A 21338-nucleotide genomic window follows, 5' to 3' on the forward strand; every position below is an offset into this window, starting at 1 on the left:
CAGTCATTTTTCCTTCCGGAGGCAATAGCAGACATTTACTGGGCCGTCTGTGAATAACTGCCATCCATTAAAAGAGAAAGGGGAAAAAAACACTTGACGTCAGCTCTTTACGGCCACTGGGCCCACTGGTAATGTTAAACTTAGACCGAGCATGAAGACAAAGTTGGGCAGCAGTGGAGAACGGAGACGGGCGATTGACTGTTTTTCCTGGCCAAGGTCAGGGTCCTTGAACACAACACGAGTGAAACGTGTCATCACGTGGTCACGTCATGTCAAAAAACTTCAATTTTAAACGAGACTGTCATTGACATCAGTGAACGCAGCATGGAGAGTGTAAAACAGAGAAAGCTGGATGTGGAATGTCGCACTTCCAGGAGAAATGGACGAACAAGGATTTCTCTGTGGAAGTAAAAGGCCAGTGTGCCTAGTTTGTGCGAACGTGTTTGCTGTGATGAAAAATAATCTCGACCGTCATTACTGCACGAGACATGCCGAACTGCACGAGCTGAAAGGACGAGTGCGTTTGGATAAAGTTAACGCTCTTCGGCGGAGTTTGGCCCAACAAGCAGCTCTCTGCAGAGCGGAACATACAAACATGGAAAGATAGAGAGGTAGACCACCACACCAAGAACAGACTATTCCACCACTGCTGTGCAATTATCACTGCCATGTGCAATATTCACTTTATTTCCATCAACCACTTGGTACTTATATTGTTTTTGATTCTATTTCATTATTACTGCCTTTTTACGTCATATGTTCTTTTGCTGTGACAAGATACATTTCCCCGTTGTGGGACTAATAAAGGATTTCTGATAAAACAGAAAGATACATGGATAAAACAGTAGCTTTTTTGCACAGGCTGCGTCTTAATTTTCTTTGCCGAGGTTATGAGTTCAATAATTAGTATGGCCCTCGAAGGATGTTGTAAAAAATAAAATGGCCCTTGATATGAAAAAGGTTCCCCACCCCTGGTCTAAATGAACACTGAGGAACACTGTTCCCCCAGTTAATGAAATCTCAACACTTCCTCCATGCTTACCTGATACGTTTAGTATTTCCACAGCATTCCTCCATCAGTAGTGAGAGTCATGTCCTACCCACCTCTGCTCTGCTGTTTTACATTAAAAGCCTCCCAGTGGCTCAAAGGGCACAATCCCTCCCATTCCTGGTAGAGTTTTAATTTGAAACATATGTAAGAAGTTTTGAGTTTCACTGAGAATAATCCTGATTCCCGATAACAGAAATTCACCCTGATCAACTCATCGTGGGTGTTTATCGCAATTTGCGTTAAAGTCCTATATTGTCCCTTCCCAATTGCAAAAAACTGAAAGAATAAAGAAATAATTATCAGAGTGGTGACAAGACATGACTGTTTCTGTACTGGTAGAATTAGTGCTGTGGAAATGGACATTATACTGAATTTAGCATGCTTTACTCGAGTTGTGAGTTTCATCAGAACAGTTTTGATTCGGACTTTTACATTTAAATGTGTGATTTTCATGAATTAACGTGCACAGCAGTGTCTATAATCATGTATAATTTAGGGAAGAAAGTGATTTAAGTTTTCTTTAGCTTAAAAGTTCACATTTTATATGAAAGATATTGTTTCACCACCGAGAACATTTATGGCCTCAACAGTAAGTATATCATATTAGTGTGAATAATCCTACTTTGTCTTCATTAATGACGCCATTAAAGCTGACACTTCATCCAAGTCAGTCCAGAAGCAGAATGTCCTTGAAAAGTAAGAGGGCTTGTCTAAACATAAATAAAGAAATATACTTTATCCGCAATCAGCTCTTGCTTCCTGTGGTTTGAGCAGTAACAACACATCAGACAAGTCTACTCAAGTCAGGCTGGCATCCAGATCGCCCAGCACAGAGGCCCATTTGTCTGACAGAGTGGAGTCAACAGTGTAGCCCAGGAGTCAAAGGCTTTAACTGCCCTCATTCAACACTTCATCATTCCTGTGTCAACAGCTAGCAGCGATGTCGGGAAGGATTTTGATCAGCTAAATGGTGTCCAGTATCGTAAATGAGGCGGAGTGAAGGAAGAATGGAATGACACTATGGAAGGAGGGAGAAGAGATTGTTTTAATTACTGCTTTTACTTTTACACTGAATGGGACACATGCCGGTCAGCATGCACCCATGTGTACTGTATTGTTTATATCTGTGTGCGCATGTTTACATGTGTACACAGTGTATGCACACTGTATGCTGTACAGGCGTGCTGTAGCTCAAGTCACATACAAGCAGCCACAGGCTTGTTTCAGCTGTAGAATAGCTGCTATGTTCTGTGCTTCTGGGTGTCCTTAATGAAAAGCTCAATTTAATCTCATGAATTTGTTTTGGTTAGATGATCATGAAAGGTTGGAGGCTTGTTTGCAAACAGCAGTCGATGCTGCTCCGAGCTCGTCCTGTAGTGAGATCCAGTCATCCTTGACTGATTCAGCCCTCCTCTTGACATTTTCTGAAGGGGGCGCCAAGTGTAGAGAGTGCAGCTGTGCTCTTGCTTCGCTCCAGAGAATAAAATGTTGGTTGAAGTTTGGGCTGCTCCCTCTTTAGTCAATTAGTTGAATAATTGGTTGCGTTGGTCTTCGTCGACTAAGATTTCTTTAGTTCACTTTTTTTCATGCTGAATTACTTATTTTGAGGAAACCTATGGGTACATCTGTGGTAAACACAAGATTTAAAGTTCTTTGTGGAGAAACTCAGTCAATTAATTAACTAATCGATTAGTCGAAAAAATCATATGAGTGTTAGTCGAGGACTGCCCTAAGTTAGAAGTAAAATCGGACATGATGACCAGGAGGAACTCATTCATCAGTTAACTTCTTCTTCCTGGCTTTAGAGCAGTGGTCCTCAGCCACCAGTCCGAGGGTCATTTGGTACCGGGCCGCACAGAAAGAATGAATAAAAAAATATTATTAATATATATAAATATTATTGATCATCAGTCTGAAAGATGTTTTATTTTTTTTAATGACCGGATACATCCGTATGTGCGTCTGTGTCTCTTGTCACATGTCAAGACCATAGGTCAAGACGCTCATCTCAGTCACGTGATACTTTACTTCAAAAATTAAATTAACCATAATAATGCCGGACCTTGTGGGGAAACTGCAACCGCGCTCGGCCGGTCACTTACAGTATGTGCCAGTAGGGCTGTGCACAAATAAAACATTACCACAGGCTTTTGGTGGAATAGTATCACGACAGTAAGATTATATCCTGTTAAGACTTTAACACAATTCTGCAGTCCAAATGAAATTCTTAATACTAATGATGATGATAATAATAATAATAATAATAATAATAATAATAATAATAATAATAATAATAATAATAATAATAATAATAAAGTAACAATAAGTCAATAAGGTTCTTGTCATACATGTTTTTCTGACGGTGTGTGAATGGGTGAATGCTGATGACAAAGATTGGAAAGGCGCTATATAAATGCAGTCCATTTACCATACAGTTCAACAGCTCCACAGACTCTAAATCGTCATCTGATCATGAAGTTGAATCAACACTTCTCTGAAACAGTATGAACAGAAACTGAACATTAGCACCTTCATGAAGGAGGATTTATTACAGGACTGTTTGATTACACTGCATTAGTTTAGCTAGATGGACCTTATAAACTGGTGCACATGAATATCATAAAACAAATTCCTATTAATATTGTGATGCTAAAGTTAGCCATAGCCTTGTAGCATTGTGCTAATTGTACTGGTTACCTTACAAGCATTGAGGCAGAAGAGAAATATTGCTGGTGCGATAACTTCCCACAGCTATCAGTCATCACAATAATCAGAATACAAATGGGGGGTTTAAACAGAATTTCAACTTGACATCCTGGATATTTTTGAGACATCTACAGATCCATCTATTCCTTCCTTGCTCTCAAAGTTGTTAAAAAAGAACTTGTTAGGTAATTGACTTATACCAACCCAGCTGTTTTATTAGCATAATAAGTGGAGATCAAGCGAGAGATGCAGACAGTGAGGAAGACAAAGAAAAAGAGGTTGAAAGCAGAATCACAGCTTACTGCGTCTGAATCTGTGAGCTGGTGTGTTAACGCTGTGTGTGAATGTATTACTAACTCAGTGGCCTGGGATTTCACTCTCACTGACAACACTTACATCAGCCATGTCCACCAAGAAAACCCCTCCAAGCCCTTACACCTATATGTATCAGAAGCTGAGTTCAAATGGAAAGGAGTGCTGTGACACAACTCACAGCTCAGTGCGATTCCAATGTTTCTGGAAATACACCCAATGTACAACACAGACAGCAGTTTCCCTAAACACTTTCACAGCGTACAATCGGACATATTCCACCAACATGACTTGCAAATGGAGCGGTTCCAGCTGGGAATTCCAAACTTTGCAGTAAAATAATTGCATCACATTTATATGAAAAAAGTACAGGAAGAGGAATTAAATCTGTCCCTCTGCTGCTCAGTTCTGAGAGAGCTCATATGTTTAGATTTATACATGTATTTATCATTGAAACAGCAGTAATGCTCAGGTAATCTTTTCCCCTCAAAATGTATATGCAGCATTCTATTTTGAAATCCTCCAAAGAGATTTCTTTGAGTCAGAGTTTCTTAAGTAACCTAGGGGGAGTATTTGAATGAGATAAATGAGTTTAGTTAGTCTTATTTGCACTAATTTAATCTTTAATCTCTGCTGGAGCTTGTACACACAACGTTAGCGGTTAGCTCCACGGCCTCACTGTGTGGATTTTGATTTGCATTTTTATGGATTAAATTCCCATTGTGTAAATAATTTGTGAAAGCACCAATAGTCATTCTACAATATCATTGTCGAGGTATTTGATAAAAAATACTGTGATATTTGATTTTCACTATATCGTCCAGCCCTATCACATACACACGTGTGTGTGTGTGTGTGTGTGTGTGTGTGTGTGTGTGTGTGTGTGTGTGTGGTGTAGAATCATACAAACATCAAGGAGGCCATCCATGCTGAGTGATATTCATCTACTTACATATTCCTTAACATTTTTTGTCTTTACAGCTTTGTAGGAGTAGTATGCAGGATACAGAGTCCCAAAGAACAGCCTGCAGGGGGAGAGAACACATAACATGAATCATATTATTCTGTTACAATCACATAAATAACCCCAATTACCCATCTACTAATATTTCTTGCTAACCTGGGCACTAAGTGTTGTCAGCAGTGACATTCCTGCTTGAATGGGTAGAGTGCTCTCCCTTTGATGTGTCATTCCTTTCCCACCACCAGAAATGAAAGATGATTTGGATATACTAATGCAAACAGCCAGGCCGTTTGAATATAAGCCCATATGTGACAAATCTAAGGAGGTGTGTTTGCACTAACAGTAGACATTGGTGGGTTTTTACATGGTAGGAGAAACATATACAATTGATCCGTTTACATTCAAGTAAAGTTTGTCTCCACCTTTACTGTCTGGTTTCCACACTCAGTGTCCCCACACACCACACACCACACACCACACACCACACACCGGACTTTGCAATCAAACCAAAATGGCAGTACAGCATGATCCAAAGTATACGGAGGCTTACATACCAAATTGTAATTTTGCAGTTAAAAGCCATCATCTGTTCCTGCAGAACAATCTGGGTACAAATGTATATCCGGCTATGATCGGGTGTAGGGTTCTGACCTACAGTCTGAAGACAATGACTCAATGTTTCCCCTGTCATCTTCTGCAGCGGCAGTGGTTAGTGGTACAGTGGGTTTAGTTCCATGTCTGCTCCAGTGCAGGTTTCAGAACCACCTCACTATACCACACTCTTCTTTTGTTCTTCACTGAGATACAAAGTATTTGCTTTGTACAAATAGTCATTGTTTTATTGAATTTGTGTGTTTTTAGGATGTGGGCTTTTTTGCACTGCTGAAGAATTTTTAGTTCCTGTAGGTGGTGCCGTTTTGTCTGTCCAGCCCTGTTAACTGTACAGCCTTTTTTTTTTAAATGGGAAACAAAATGGAAACGTATAATGCAGTTTGTGTGCACACGATGAATGCAAGTCCAATATTCACTATCTTCTAGCTCTACTGTGCTCTCCACCAACTCCTGAGAAAAATATCTGTCTTTTTATCTGCTGAATGCTCCACTGTGTTCACTCACTAATCTCCAACTGTGTGTCTGCTGTTCGATACAGAGGTACAGCGTGAAAACAGCAACCAGCTAATATTCAGTCTTAGCTGTGAAACTGAACCAAAACAGTGAAGCTGCAGGCTCCAAAAGCATTACAACCAGCTGAATGATACTTAAAGCTCTGTAGAGGAACTGCAGTGCTGCTGATGATTCTCATGAGTGACACCTTTTACATTAAACTGTCATTTTGATCCATTCAAATATTCATAAGTGCAGGTTCAAACTGAATGTCATCAGTTTCATAGTTTCATTTGGATTTCAGCTGCGCCACAAGAAAAGATAGAGTAATTCTAAAAACAGTGTTTTTGAACAAACATTATAGAGATTAGAATGCAGAGATATTACAGATATCATTATTGTAGTCCTCACTACCAATGAACAAAGGACCGACCACTTACAGTGACACACACACACACAAAAACATTCAAAAACAAGAGGCAGGTTAGAGGTGGGTGATATGTGTTAGTCCCTTGTTCACAATTTTGCAAATCATTAGCCATTAACAGTTTCTCAATTGGTTTTCCACAAAACATTATGTGATGAAATATATTAATATTAGAGTCCAACTTAGCCAATAAGGTGCCTGGACCGAAATATGTGTAAATGTTCGCTGATAAATAACAAAATGTTAATCTGTGTCAGCCTCAAAAAAACATTGGTCAGGCTAATGATGTTGGGCGATACGGAAACATCCTCTATGGAGGCCCAACAGAGGCAAAGATATCCTTACGTGCCAGATTATGTGTCAAACCCCGAAAACAAAACAGTGCTTAATTGTAAAGATCGGCATTATAAATGTATAAAAAGGCTCGAAAGGCCAAACTGAGTGAATCCTGCGGTGTGGTTTTCTCTAATACTTGACAAAGCTCCTCGAGGACCACAGAAGCCGGGGGACACCTCCCTGCTCTCTTCCTTCTCTCCCTCTCTCTTCTTCTCCCTCTCTTCTTCTCCCTCTATCTGTATGCATTTATGTAAATGTATGTTACTAACTCATCATCCGGGGTATCATCCCCGGAGTGTCTGTCTCTCATGTGGCAGGTTGCCACTGATAAAGTTTACGTCAGGATCATGAATCGTGACAGCGCCTGCTGACCTGGTCCTGCTGGACACCGGGAAGCCTTTTTGACATTTTCCTGGATTCTTCCAAACTTTCTATTTCTTTTTTTTTTCCAATACAACATAATTTCTGTCAAATGTTGTATTTGTACTATGTTGTTTATCCTGTACACACAACATCTATTGCACGTCTGTCCGTCCTGGGAGAGGGATCCCTCCTCAGTTGCTCTCCCTGAGGTTTCTTCCATTTTTCCCCCTTTAATTTTGGGGTTTCTTTTAGGAAGTTCTTCCTTGTGTGATGTGAGGGTCTAAGGACAGAGGATGTTGTAACCTGTACAGTCTGTAAAGCACACTGAGACAAATGTATAATTTGTGATATTGGGCTATACAAATAAATTTGATTTGATTGATTGAGAAGACATTATACAACTGTTACAACCAGGACCAGGGTGAACTTCTGAGTGCCTCTCTAAAGCCAGAGGTATCACAATGGTGCAGCAATTAGTCTTTTGATAATCCAACAAATTAACAACATTGCTTGCAAAAAAAACAGAGATATAAAAGGGACAGATACCCTGTAGGGAAGTCACGGGAACCGATACTTTGGTACAAAGTCAAAATTATGAAAACGTGGCAGTACTTGACTTTCTACAGTACCGCAGGTACCGTATGTATCATAAGAACCGTAGGAACCGGGGGGCTCGAGACTAACGGCGTCATGTTGTTGCCTTAGAAATGTTTTATTTTGATTCTGCTTATTGGTTCTTAAACACACGAGTCTGGCCGTGCGCACTAAACTGCAGGTTTTCTCCTCTGCACCCTCTCTCTATAACAGCTGTTAGCTGTCCGTATCGGAGGTTTTATTGACTTGTATTAAGGTGAGTTTAGACTATTCAGTAAAAATGTGTATTGGGTGAAGGTAAAGAATATTACAATGTGGTGGGTTCAAATGTAATCTGGAAAAATTTTGTTTTTGGTGAGAAAGTTATTCAGGTTTACAGTTGTTTGAAGGAGATGTTTTCAAAGCATTATAAAATAGAGGAGAGGGAATTATGACCTTTTAAACTTCCTTACAAAAACAGTATTCAAACGTAATGAAGGAGTGTGCTTGTTTATTTTATTTTTTTCGTGGCATCGAATCAATGTGGAGAATTGTGGAATTTCACTGGTATTGGTATCGACTACTACATTTCTAGTATTGTGATATCCTTAATACCACGGTATAAATAGTATGGCTTCATCTGACATTTGACAAATGTACATCGAACTGAAAGCTGTAGTGAAGAAAAACACTGTCAAAGTGTACTGCACTTCGGTACAATGATGATATAGATAATTAAATGTCCCTGGATTACCTCAGTCTCCCTATAATTCATTTAACTGTTCTCAAGACTGAAAAACTGATGCACATAATGCATAAAACTAATTACACCTATCCAATACCAATGTCAACGGGAACGAAAGACAAGAGGGAAAGAAGAAGAAAAAGAAGAGGAAAGAAAGAGAATTTGAAGGAGGCATGGTCTTACTTAGGACAGTCATGTTGGCAAACCTGACTGGCAGACTTGAGCTGCTGAATTTAAACTGGCCCAGAATTAAAACTGGCATCGGGGGGAGAGAGGGGCAGGAGAGGGGAACCTCTTGCTACTGTAACAATACAGCTGCGTTTCCACCGCATTGTTTATCAGGCCTCCAAAGTGCACCAAATTGATGTATATATATATACACATACATACATATATCTATATCTATATATCTATATATCTATATATAGATAGATATATAGATATATGTATGTATGTGTATATATATATATATACCACATCAATTTGCGTGCACTTTGGAGGCCTAGACTAAACAATGCGGTGAAACCGCAGCTGTTCTATTGTTACATTTAGCAAGAGGTTCCCCTCTCCTTGCCCCTACTCTCCCCTCGATGCCAGGTAAGTTTGAATTCTGGGCCCAGGTTTTCAAGGTTTTTAAATTCAGCCAGCTCAACGAATCTTGGATAGATCAGTAGGTGCATATGGATCGCTGACCACCCGCGTACTTGGAATATAGGCGGGGCGATTAAGCAAAGAGGAGAACAGAGCAAGAGGAGTGGAAGTGCGAGCGGGCGCGCGCGAATAAGGATGGATTGATGGAGGGAAAGAAGGCGCGGAAGCAAGGGAACGAGGAGGGGAGAGAGGCGAGAGAGAGGCGAGGAGGGACGAGCGGAGCAGAGGACGCAGATGAGCGCGGGCGAAAGCCGCGGCAGAGAGGCGAGAGTAGAGGCATAGTGCAGAAGGTAGATGCGAAGATGAAGAGTATAAGGCGAGGGGGATAGGGGGCGCGCACCAGCGAGTCTCTATATCTCTCTCTCTCTCTCTCTCTCTCTATATCTCTCTCTCTTATATCTCTCTCTCTCTCTCTCTATATCTCTCTCTATATCTCTCTCTCTCTCTCTCTATATCTCTCTCTCTATATCTCTATATATCTCTATATATATATCTCTATATATATATATATATATATCTCTATATATATATATATCTCTATATATATATAGATATATATATCTATATATATATATCTCTCTATCTATCTATATATACGGTATATATAGATATATATATATATCTATATATATATATATATATAATATTAGTATTTAAAAAGGACGCAATTGGAGTATGAAGAGAACACCCGTGAGACCGCAGCGCAAAGTCTGTACGAGCCTTTATCGAATAAAGTCATTGTAAATGTAACTGAATTGATTTCTGCTTTCTCCAGCAGCACTGTCTCATAGTTGGTTTTGCTTCATTAATTTGGGTTTTAAGGTTATAAAATGAATACTTAACCTGTCCAGTAATTACATGGTTTCCCTGCTTAAGAAGATTTAAGATTTAGAGACCGGTATATTTGGAACCATATGCATTTCAGTAATTGAAGAGAACAAGTGTCTAAAGCTATCGGTTGCAGCTGCCTCTGGAGACTCTAAAAGGTTTTATAATACTTGTTTCATGCACTCTTCAAAGTCAGTGGAGTTCCCCTTTATAATAAATGATCAAAGAAATCACACCAATGCTGCCGCAGCAACATTTGCCAGAAGTCACGAGCTCTCAAAATGAATGCTTTATTTGGCTCTACCACATGCAATGCTTTCACCTTTATAAAAGGGACAAATGCCGAGAACAGCCTTCACAGTATTATCCAAATGGCCAAAGCTGACAGACATGACTGACAAAAAGACCAGGATGTCAGAAATCCTCTCAGCCTAGTGGTGGTGATGGTCTAGTGGTACGGCTTCCAAATACAACACCAGAAGGTTGTGAGTTCAATACCAGGGCTGTACTTAACCCTGAGTCCAGGTCTGCTAAATGACCTGTAATGTAATCATTAATAAGAGTAGCAGGTTCTGTTCTCTGATGGGGCATCAGGGTCTATCTCTATCTCTCACTTATCTCTTATCACATCACTCTTCTCAACCAGTCATATGTTTTTCTCGTGTGTAGTCTGGTTCCATCCTTCACCTCAGCACTATGATGTTCAATATTTGAGAGTTTAAAACATTTATAGCCTACATTGTATTCAATATTTATATATTTTGGTGTTACATTTGGAATTGCTGCTCACTTAATTTATTCATTTTTATATGGAAAACTACACGATCTCTAGTTGAAAGAATAAAGTTCTCAACAATCAATCAATCAATCAATCTTACCATATGCTATCTCCTAATTGTATATTTGAATAATGATTTCAAAATGTAATGAGCTGACATGCATTCTATTGTCTTTGTTATGACAATGCTGTGAAGCACTTTGGGCTGCAATTCTTGTATGAAAGGTGCAATACAAATAAAGCTTATTATTATTATTATTATTATTATTATTATTATTATTATTATTATTATGTCACAGCAATATTCTGACTCTTTGATGGCCTTATCTGACACAGTCACCATCTTAAAGACATAAATACCATGTATTCTGATCTGATAATTCTGAACATTTTTTATTTCAGCCCAACCACCATAGTTTGGATTTCATTTAATCCTCAAAAAGTTTAGTAATCTAAAAGGGCGTCAATATGCCGAGCACCTGGTAAGGATGCATTGATATTCTGGTCTCTACTTGTTTGATTGCCCTGTCGCCACGACCCCGACATGGCAGCAGGATAAATGAATGATCTACTTTAAAAGGAACATGGAATCTTTCAGACTAAATGATAAAAATGTGAAAGATTTCGTAATAACAGCAACCTACAAACAGAGACACAGACACAAAGTGAATGGGGTTATACACAGACACACTGACCAGAGTCCCTTCAGCAGCCGGCGAGCCGCCAACAACCACAGCCGTTTATGTTCCTGCTGTTGCTATAGAAACAGCAAGGCTGCTGTACATGCTCTCTCTTCGTGTCTACATCTCACTGTCAACTCACTGTGCTTTATTTGCATAAATATAGAGAACCATCAGCCCAAATAAGTCAACTTTGAATGAATCCCTTCCCTCTCTTCATTAGTATGTGGGTGTGTTTGTGTGCATGTTTGTAGTGGAGAAGCTGGATCAGTTTCCCCACGGGAGGTTTTCTCCTTCGTCATTAATTCAAGGTACACACAAAAGATAAATAACTATGCATTACATTTTATTCCACACAATGTTAAACAACATGTGAGCTTAAAACACAATGAATTAAAACGTATTGAAAGTGCAATTACCTCAAATTAAGTAAATAAATAGCAATGCACCACATGAAGAGGCTTCAAAGGCAAAGCATAAGCCGAATAATGCACATAATAATAATTATTATTAGTCCATACAAGTCTTTCCTTTCCATCGTTATTCAAAGGCCTTTTTTTTGGCTAGCAGATCTTAGTCATGCTAATGAAAGGCGATTCCTGCTGATGCTGGGATAATAGCAGATATTTGTGTCTCAATTACTACTAATTTGCTTTGACTGCAGTGAGTCTAGTCACAGAACTCCTGCACACACACACACACACACACACACACACAATGCTGGGCCCATGGTGTGAACACAATCAAGCTGGTAATAAACAAGCTCAACAATAACAACCTTATCAGGCTCACGTCACACCTCATGATCTTTGCCGTTTCTTTTCTTTATTTGAATTATGCGAGAAGCTTTTCTTTTTTTTTTTTGCATAACTTGCTGTCATTTCTTTCTACACACAAGTGTTAATGAACACACCTGTAGGATAGTCTGTTAAGCAGGAAACTGGGGGATGGATTTGGAGCGTTCCTCTGGGACAGCAAGGCAATCAAAGACAGGAAAACCAAGCCTCAAGAGTGGACAGGAGTCAGAGCAATTCATAGGAAATGACACTCTCATCACAATGGTTACAAATACACAAAGTATTTGCTCCCCATGAATTCAGATTAATTAATCAAATCCATCAAAACGCATGATGAAATGTGTAAAGGACAGCTTTTATGGAGTGTTTTGTCTGTATGTCCCCACGTGTTCAGCACACAACAATGACTGCGTAATATGGACATAAATAACCTGGTTATGATCAGGTTATTGGAGTATCCTGTTCATGTGTTTGTACTTGTAAACGCCATTTCCCGTTGACAGCAACCGGGATAAGCCCATATACCGTTCATGAGAAACTCTGAAACACACCGGGATACTGGTGCATGCAGCCAGGCGGACCACAGAAGCAGCAGTTTCTTAAAAATACATGGCTATAATTTACTCAGCAAAAAATCTCCTAGTTTGGCAATTCTTAGCGGATCAAGCCGTTCCCACAAAAGTATCACTTTTCACTACCGTTGCCTCCCAATGACTGTATCTATGGCTTTTCTTAATATCTTAAATGTACATTTACATCTTTGTGAATTTCCAGCGGAGACACTTAAAGTGTCTCCATAAACCAAACTCAGGCGAAAGAATTGAATGTGCACAGAAATGTTTTAATTTAGTGAGAAACAGGGCCTCTTCTTCATACCAAAACTACCATCTCTCTAATTCCCTTCTCTCCCTCCTCTTTCCAACACCTTCTCCCCCTCTCTGTATGCAGCTGAGAAAATAGCCCCATTGCTTTTAGATAGACCTGGACTCTGGGTCAATTTCTCTGGTTTCCTGACACCGTACACCACCAACAACCAGATGGAGGGAGGGGGAGGAAAGGACGACGAGAGAGAGTGCAAAGGAAAAGAGAGAAAGACAGAACAAGAGCAATAAAAGCAGAAGACATACCGAGAGGGAGAAACAGGACAGAGAGAAAAAAACTGATGTCCAAGATATGAGCTTGCACCATCTGGTTTGAGCTTCAGGAATAAGAATTTGATTACATAACTTTTCCCCTAAAAAGAGAGAGAGAGGATTGTTGAGAAAACTGCTGTTACAGCAAATGAGGATGTTACAGTCCAGGTCTGTACATACCCAGAGGATTCCCTCATGGGGACACAAATGGCATACATGAGACTGGTCTCACAGCTCCCTGAATCTTCCCACATTAAAATACTGACTTAAGGAATCGTATACAAGTTCAAACCTGTTCCAAAACTAGCTCAACTTTGCATATTTTTGGAAGCATAAATATGCCAAGATCGCCTAGAATAATAACAATGGAGCAACTTGAATAAAGCACACACACACACACACAGTGATAACACTAATTCTCACCAAGTTAATAGCTGAGAACACAGCGACATTGCTATAAAACAGTCAACAGGTCAGACACACAAGCCGTCAGACATTAGTTGAAAAGACCAACAGTTTATCAAGATTATCTAAACCAATTCATTTGGAAGTTAAACAGAGTGAACACACCTGGAATGTTGCTAAAGAATCCCCAATTGCAAAGACAAACTGGGAAGTTGAAGCAGTAAAGGTGAAACCTGCACAAATCGGTCTACACCAACTTGCACAGACCTTTTAGTCTTTGACAGTCAGGAAGGAACATAAACCTTACGAGTGAGTAAATACACTAGACTTTCTGTGGCCAAGGCACACCAAAGACCAAGCCACAATCTCAAGGAACACCTGTGTTCATATCCGGGCAACATCGCTGGACTTCTTTGAAGTGATGTCACTGTGCTGCCACATGTCTGGCATCATGACTACAATTACTATTATTACTTCAGATGAAAGCCAAAATTACTGAATGTGACTCAAATTATAATAATCTGGAATTACTGTACATTAAGACCCTGTCACACATCTCTGTATGGCAGAAATGTATGCTGGCGTATATGAATATTTGTCAGAGTCCAAATACGTCCAACTTTTCATCGGCTCTGAAAAGTGAACATATACAGATATGCATGTCTAACCTGTTGATATCGCATCACTTACTTATACAATATGTATCAGACGAATGCCCAACGAATGCATAACGTATACAAAAATATGGCGTATACAAAATATGGGCAACACGCTGGTGTACGTTGATATAAGGCAGGGGTCCCCAAACTTTTTCCTGTGAGGGCCACATAACTTTTCCCTTCTCTGATGGGGGCCAGGGTCAGTTTGTAACAGAAAAAGTGTGACGATCGCAGGGATGCCTAAACGTAAACATTTATTGTTTTCCAGAAGGCCACACATAACCAAATATTAATAACCCTTTCTGGGATCTTCACAGAAAAGAAAGTCAGGAAATAAATAATACTATTAGTGAAATAAATAACCAAATAACCCTCTCGGGGTTCTTCACAGAAAAAATAATGTTTCACTTGTTCCAAAAGCAGCGCAAGTTTCACCTCAAATGCTTTTATGTGAGAATACATGTCGCAAATGAGTTCCCCCTGGCCTTGTAGCTGCAAGTTAAGGCTGTTCAGCATTTCTGTCACATCTGTTAAAAATGCGAGGTGCCATTTCCATTCTGGGTCGATCAGCTCTGGGACCGTTTTGTCTTTTGAATGAAGAAATGCGTTAATTTCGGGTAGCAGCTCGTAAAAACGCCTCAAAACTCAGGCACACCATGCATCCTACTTATCCTGAAAAGCTTGTTTTGTTTGTTTAGTTCAGAGAGGTGCAAGCTGACTGCAGCAGGACCACATTTCAACTGAAGACATTAGGGTGCTGCAGGGATGGTGTGTTTTTGTATTCCAACCCCAGAAGTTAGCATCACACTGGTTCCCTTGACGAAAAAGTAAATGGGATTTTTCCATTTCATTCTGGATTATACATGAAAATAATCTCAGTGACAAACAAACATTTAACATACTTGCATTTACTGAAGTATTTTATGTCGTAGAACAAAACAATACAACCTCTTAATCTTATGTTAACCACAGACCTTGTTTCAGGGTTCTAACCAAAAACCCATTAAAAAACCATTGACTTTGAGATGAGGAAACAGGAAGTGCTCAAATGCTGACTCAATCCCGGGTTTTAGGACTCATTCCTGCAGCTCTCTGTAGAACCAGTGTAGTTTACAGAGTCAATACACTCATGAGCAAACAGATATATTTTATGCTCCTGTGCAATTTGGTGAAATCAAACACCATAGACCAGGGGTCGAACCATATATAGAGTCATCGAAAGGTCAGGTTCCCGACCCCTGCCATAGACCTACAACAAATAAACCCTTCCAATAATACCATAGCGTTGACCATTCTGAGCTAAAGGGCTCATGCATAAAAACTCAATTGTAGAGGAGCTCATGAGCATACCTCCTGTACTCTTTTAATTGTGCTACATTTCTGAGAATAAGAACACTGCTGCGCTATTTGATAATCATCACCATAGAGGTCCACATTTTTGGGAAGAATATATATATTTTTTTACATGGCTGTTCAACTCCTGGGCAGACAACTCAACTTCCTTTGTAAACAAACACACAGGCTTTTTTCATTTTTCATCTTCATCTCGTCTGATCAACACTTACTTTAACAACGACATGGCTACCTGGAATGAAGTGTTCAGCGAGAGAGGTGTGAAAATGGTCAGCAAAAGCTGCTTTGTTTTAATGTGTCATAACAGCTTATATATTTCAGGTCTTCCAGTTTACTTTTCTAATGATGAATACAGACTACCGCCGCCTGCTGAGTTATTTCCTCTCACGCAGGCGCAGAAAGTACGTGCTAGTTTGCTGTTGGCTGTAGTCTTTGTGGTGTGTCCAAATACGACTTTTGGGCCAAGACAGAGGCAAAGAGAGGAGACACAACAGTCTCCACTAGTTATTTGACGCATGTTTGGTGATTCTGGGCCTTAAAAGGGAAGCTGTAACAAAGACTTAGAGCTGGACAAACAGGGACTAGGAGCGATGTACACAAATATTCCAGAACCATTCCTTGCAGGCTGCACACTAAACTTAGTTGGTCCTGGATTGCTGAGGTGAAAATCAACATCCGCCTTTTGTAACTGTTGCAATGCTAGGCAATTTAAATGGTTGTTGGAAAGGAGATGTGATAAGGTCGAAAGAGTGACAGAAACAATAAAAGAAAGAAGCCGGTTCCAAATGTAGTGAGTGCAGTCTGATGGGCGTGTTTTCTGGTTGCAGCACATTAAAACACAGAATAGGTTTTGGTTTTTCTTCACTTAATATGTTGCTTTCTTAGTTTGTGTTTTGTCAACTACACAAATGTTTTAACGTTAACAGAAAAAATGTATTCTTAAATGATTGATCCTAAAGAATTTGTCATCATATAATTCCAACATTACATACAGACTCAGCACTGCAAACCATTAATGAACTACAGATGTTTTCATTTATTTTACTCAAGTTCCATTAGGAGTAAATGGCATGACCAAATTACAGAATCATCTCACCATCAGTATGTTACAATATTTGCTTTGCAGATATCTGTGGGCGTAACTGCAGCCAGCCATTCTCTGCAAACGATTGGGCACCAAATAGCATGTGTAAGTCAATATGTTGAATTCCGATTTGGTCCCATAAAACTGCAAACTATGTATAGACAGACTACAATTCCAGCACTGTTTATCTGATTATCTGATAATAATATCAATAAATTAAAGCTGAATGTTAGCTCTTTAACCTTATAACCAGTGTTACACTTGATGGGCTGAATCCATCGTTAATGGACTTTAGTACATTCTATCATTCACTTGCATTATTGAAAATGTAGCATTTAGATGCAGGAGGGTAGACCAAGTTATCTGTTTCCTACATTTAGACCCAGGTCTTGATCCACATATTGACCTATGACAACAGTTATACAAAATAAAGTGTTCATTATCTCACAACATAAAGCTGTGTTTGAAAGTTACATTAGAGAAAAAGGAGAGGCTTTTCATATTTTTTTCCTCCACTTCCTTCTGTCCTTTCCACCACATTCTTATCCTCCATTGTACCAAGTTATGAAACTAGGGTTCCTGGATGTAAACAGATGGAGACTGACAAAAGGATATTGAGAAAGAGATTGAGAAAAAGGAATGCCGTTAGATAAAACATTTACATTTGTATCCAAAAGTAAAACACATCTCCAGTGTAATAAATATGAATATCTGACTTCTGCTTTATTCACAAAGGATTCTAGTGGCATGGCAATAGATAACTAGCTACCCAGTAACCCAACAATTCCATGGAAAAAGCCAAACAATTTCCTTTATGTAGGTTAATTTGCCTTTGTTCCTGTTGCCAGGTTACTTTGGGCACGGCTGGCTAATAATATCTTCAACATGACAGCTGTACCTGACACTCCTTCACAGATGAACATGAAGAACGTGAAATGTTCCACCTCACCGATACCGATCCTTAACAAAAGTCAAAAGTGAATTTGGTGCGGCTAACTCACCAGTTGTGTGCATGGCCATGATTTTTAAACAAGATGCTAGCCTTAGCTTTGGTCTCAATAGCTAATCACCAGCCACAAGGCTAGCTATGTATACAACCATTTATATTACACAATAAACAACACTGTTTGTGACGTCTGGTAACTGTTTGCTAATCCAAATGATATAGTTTCTTTTTGACATAGTTTCCGCAATGATCTAGAAAATTAAAGGACTGAGGTCACAACATAGCAGCAGGACGTTAACAAGTTAGCCAAGCAAGCTAACACAGTTCAATCCCATCAGATACTTTAATTTTCTCCATGGGGTAAAATGACCATTTTAGTTTACTTTCAGTATTATCATTTGTCTTGGTACTTACACAACGCTTCTCGAAATCATCCAGGACACCATGTTTTCTGTCTTTGTTCTGTAGGGCTTTGTCAGTGGTAGAAGACAGCCCGGTGATAACGTTAATGGCTAGCCGAACCGCTTTAGCTTTTAACTTCTTCAGCCAAAACTTCGATGAGCTAAACCAGGACCAGCTAGCTACCGCTCTGCCGACATGTCAGCAAACGTTACTGCTCTGTTTTTGTAGCCATAGCTAAACGATTAAGTATCTATCCAATATGATTCCTACTCTATAGTTGCAATCTCTCAGTACCTCAGGTTTCCTCCTTTCCTCTATACTTTACTCCCCAACAGTTCCTGGCACCAGGACAGTGCTCACATAGCCCCTGACGTCAACAGGAAAAGAACAACCTCCTGAACCTAGGATTGGCCAGTTCACTCTGTTTACAACAAATACAAACCATCATTGGTTGGCCACGTTTGCCCATGTGACTTTTGCGTTTGACAAATGCAGTGGAACTTCAAACTCAGCGACCCGTGCTCTGATTGGCCTGTCTTCGATTCGTGGCGAATTCCAACCAACGGGTAAGAGAAGAAATAAGTTGATGGTGAATTTTCTAGCGTTGGTGTATGGGAAGCATTTTCTAGCACGGAAACAGACGGTGGATTTGTTTATGTTGCACAGTATAGGCAGGTTCTGTCTTAATACCAAATGTGCTTGCTGATCAGAATATTAGAAAAGTATATCTATGTATTGAAAATTACATAAAGAAAATCTTAATGAACCCTTTTAGGAACGACCAAAGGAAGTGGTACCGCCCCTAAGTGGCGCAGTGTGCATTAAAACAAGCGCTCCTTTCCTCATTGGAAAATATATCGTGTCCATCGTGGCGGGTAAAGCCTTTACATTCGGGTAAGTCCTTATTGATCCATAGGCGTCTGATTAAATAAATAGTGATTCTAATTAACCAAAAAAATTAATCAATGTTTCTTTCTATGCAGAAAAACATGTTATTATTTAATAAGCCTAAATTGTGTTATATAATCATTTGATTACCAAGAAGAATAAGTGAACATAACAACAAATAAGTGGGTCCTTCTCATTTGAATAAATTTAATAATTTAATAAAACACAGGTTCATGAATTTTCTCAGGCAAGAACTAAAATCCTAAAAGTTATTTTCCAAATATGCATTGTGCAAGTAATGGCATATGAAATCATATTTACTTCTAACTATTTATGATGCATCTCTCACACAAGCTTACACCTGTACTAAACCTGGTATTCATATTTATTCTCTTCCATATTGTATCCAAACAAGTATAACATTTTATTAGGAAAACTGTACTTAATCAACAACAAACAGGTAAATACTACAATAGAAAATGGAAAATTATTTTATTTATTTTTTCTTGTATTTGCACATAAGGTAAGTGGCTTTGGAAAAGACTGGATACCTGGAATACAAATGCAGTGGACTGCTTTTGTCTCACTCATTATGTAAACCACACCAGTCTTTAGGTCGTAATCATATTCATTACAGTTTTCTATACACGGCACTTGGCAGACACAATCCCCATCTGTGAGCTTCAGCATTCCTGCCTCTTTGTGTGTGCTTGTCTATCTTTGTGTGTAGATGATATCTGAGCACATACACATGTGTGTGAGCTTGTATGCAGCTATGAGCTTGTGCCTTTATATATATATATATATATATATATATATATATATATATATATATATATATATATATATATATATGTGTGTGTGTGTGCATGTTTGTGACCACATGCAGATGTGCATGTTTTGTGTACATATGATGCGAGTTATGGGGGAGGAGGCGGGTTGTGTACATATCTACTTGTTATTCATGGGGGTGGCTGCTGCAGTGTGCAGCAGTGTGAGGGAGATTCCCAGTGGAGCCTCTCTGGTCACACTGGGAATCTGTGACAACATGAGCATCAAGATCACAGCTGAACAGAAAACACCTCCACACCGAGCATTCAGCGGCTCCACTGCTAACCTCACGGCACTGTATAATGTCACACATCTGCAAAATCCAGTTAGAAATATACATTTTTGCAAATTAATCTAACTGAATAAATACACTTAAAATAATCCATTGGTAAAATCCAAGTTGTATTCAGAATGACATATTTTCTGCTTTAAGGTATTCAATTATGCAGTGCATCAATATTCAGTGATATATTGACATTAACATGCTGTTCAAACAAATAATATTCATCAAGAAATATACAATACAGTGCACCTGCTCACTTACATCTCACTCCAGACCGTTTTTTGTAGTCAGTGTTTATTCACCACAAACAGCCAACGTAGTGACTGTTCAGACGTTAGCTGGCCAAGTTTTCAACTTGTGCAGATGTGTGTCATTGCCTCAGTATGCACTGCATCAGGGTGAATTTAAATTTAAACAAATCTGTTTGTTTTCAGTCTGAGAAACAAGTTTATTGTGTTATCATGAATATCTATTTATCACGGTGTATGTTCGGTTATATAATTTTTTGTTGCCATGTCAAATAAATCAAATCAAACCAGGTACAACATGTTTAATTAGTGAGCTGTATACACAATATAACCAGATGTTGAACTTTGATCACCTAGCTGCTTTCAGTCTTTGTGCTAAGCAAGGCTCCAGATCTTAACTAAGTGTTGGGAAACTACATCATCATTCTATAATGACAGTGTGTGTGTGTGTGTGTGTGTGTGTGTGTGTGTGTGTGTGTGTGTGTGTGTGTGTGTGTGTGTGTGTGTGTGTGTGTGTGTGTGTGTGTGTTAGAGAGAGAGAGAGAGTGTGTGTTAGAGAGAGAGAGAGTGTGTGTCTTTTAAAAATGTTTTTGTGCGTGTGTGTGTGTGTGTGTGTGTGTGTGTGTGTGTGTGTGTGTGTGTGTGTGTTAAACAACTTTGCATGTTTATCCTTACTTCGATACAGGTGTTAGAAGCGGTCAAAAAGTTAAGCCGCCTATTAAATTAAATGAATGCCTCTCTTCATGTCCAGTCTGAACTTTGACTTCATCAGAACAGATCGTTGACACAGA

The 21338-nt window shown here is 39.2% G+C and overlaps 1 protein-coding gene across 1 annotated transcript in view; it reads right to left on the reverse strand.

Moving 5' to 3' along the window:
- reep3b (receptor accessory protein 3b) overlaps positions 1-18700 on the reverse strand; it is a 35036-nt gene extending 16336 nt beyond the window's left edge. Inside the window, exons 1-2 of the mRNA XM_029455710.1 lie at positions 18310-18700; positions 5022-5094 (exon numbers count right to left, since the gene is read on the reverse strand). Of these exons, the coding sequence (XP_029311570.1) occupies positions 5022-5094; positions 18310-18341 (105 nt within the window). The 5' untranslated portion in view covers positions 18342-18700. The remainder of the gene's footprint in view (positions 1-5021; positions 5095-18309) is intronic.
- Between the last annotated feature and the right edge of the window lie 2638 nt (positions 18701-21338).

The sequence above is a fragment of the Cottoperca gobio genome, chromosome 19, assembly GCF_900634415.1.
Source record: "Cottoperca gobio chromosome 19, fCotGob3.1, whole genome shotgun sequence".
Lineage (NCBI taxonomy): Eukaryota > Metazoa > Chordata > Actinopteri > Perciformes > Bovichtidae > Cottoperca > Cottoperca gobio.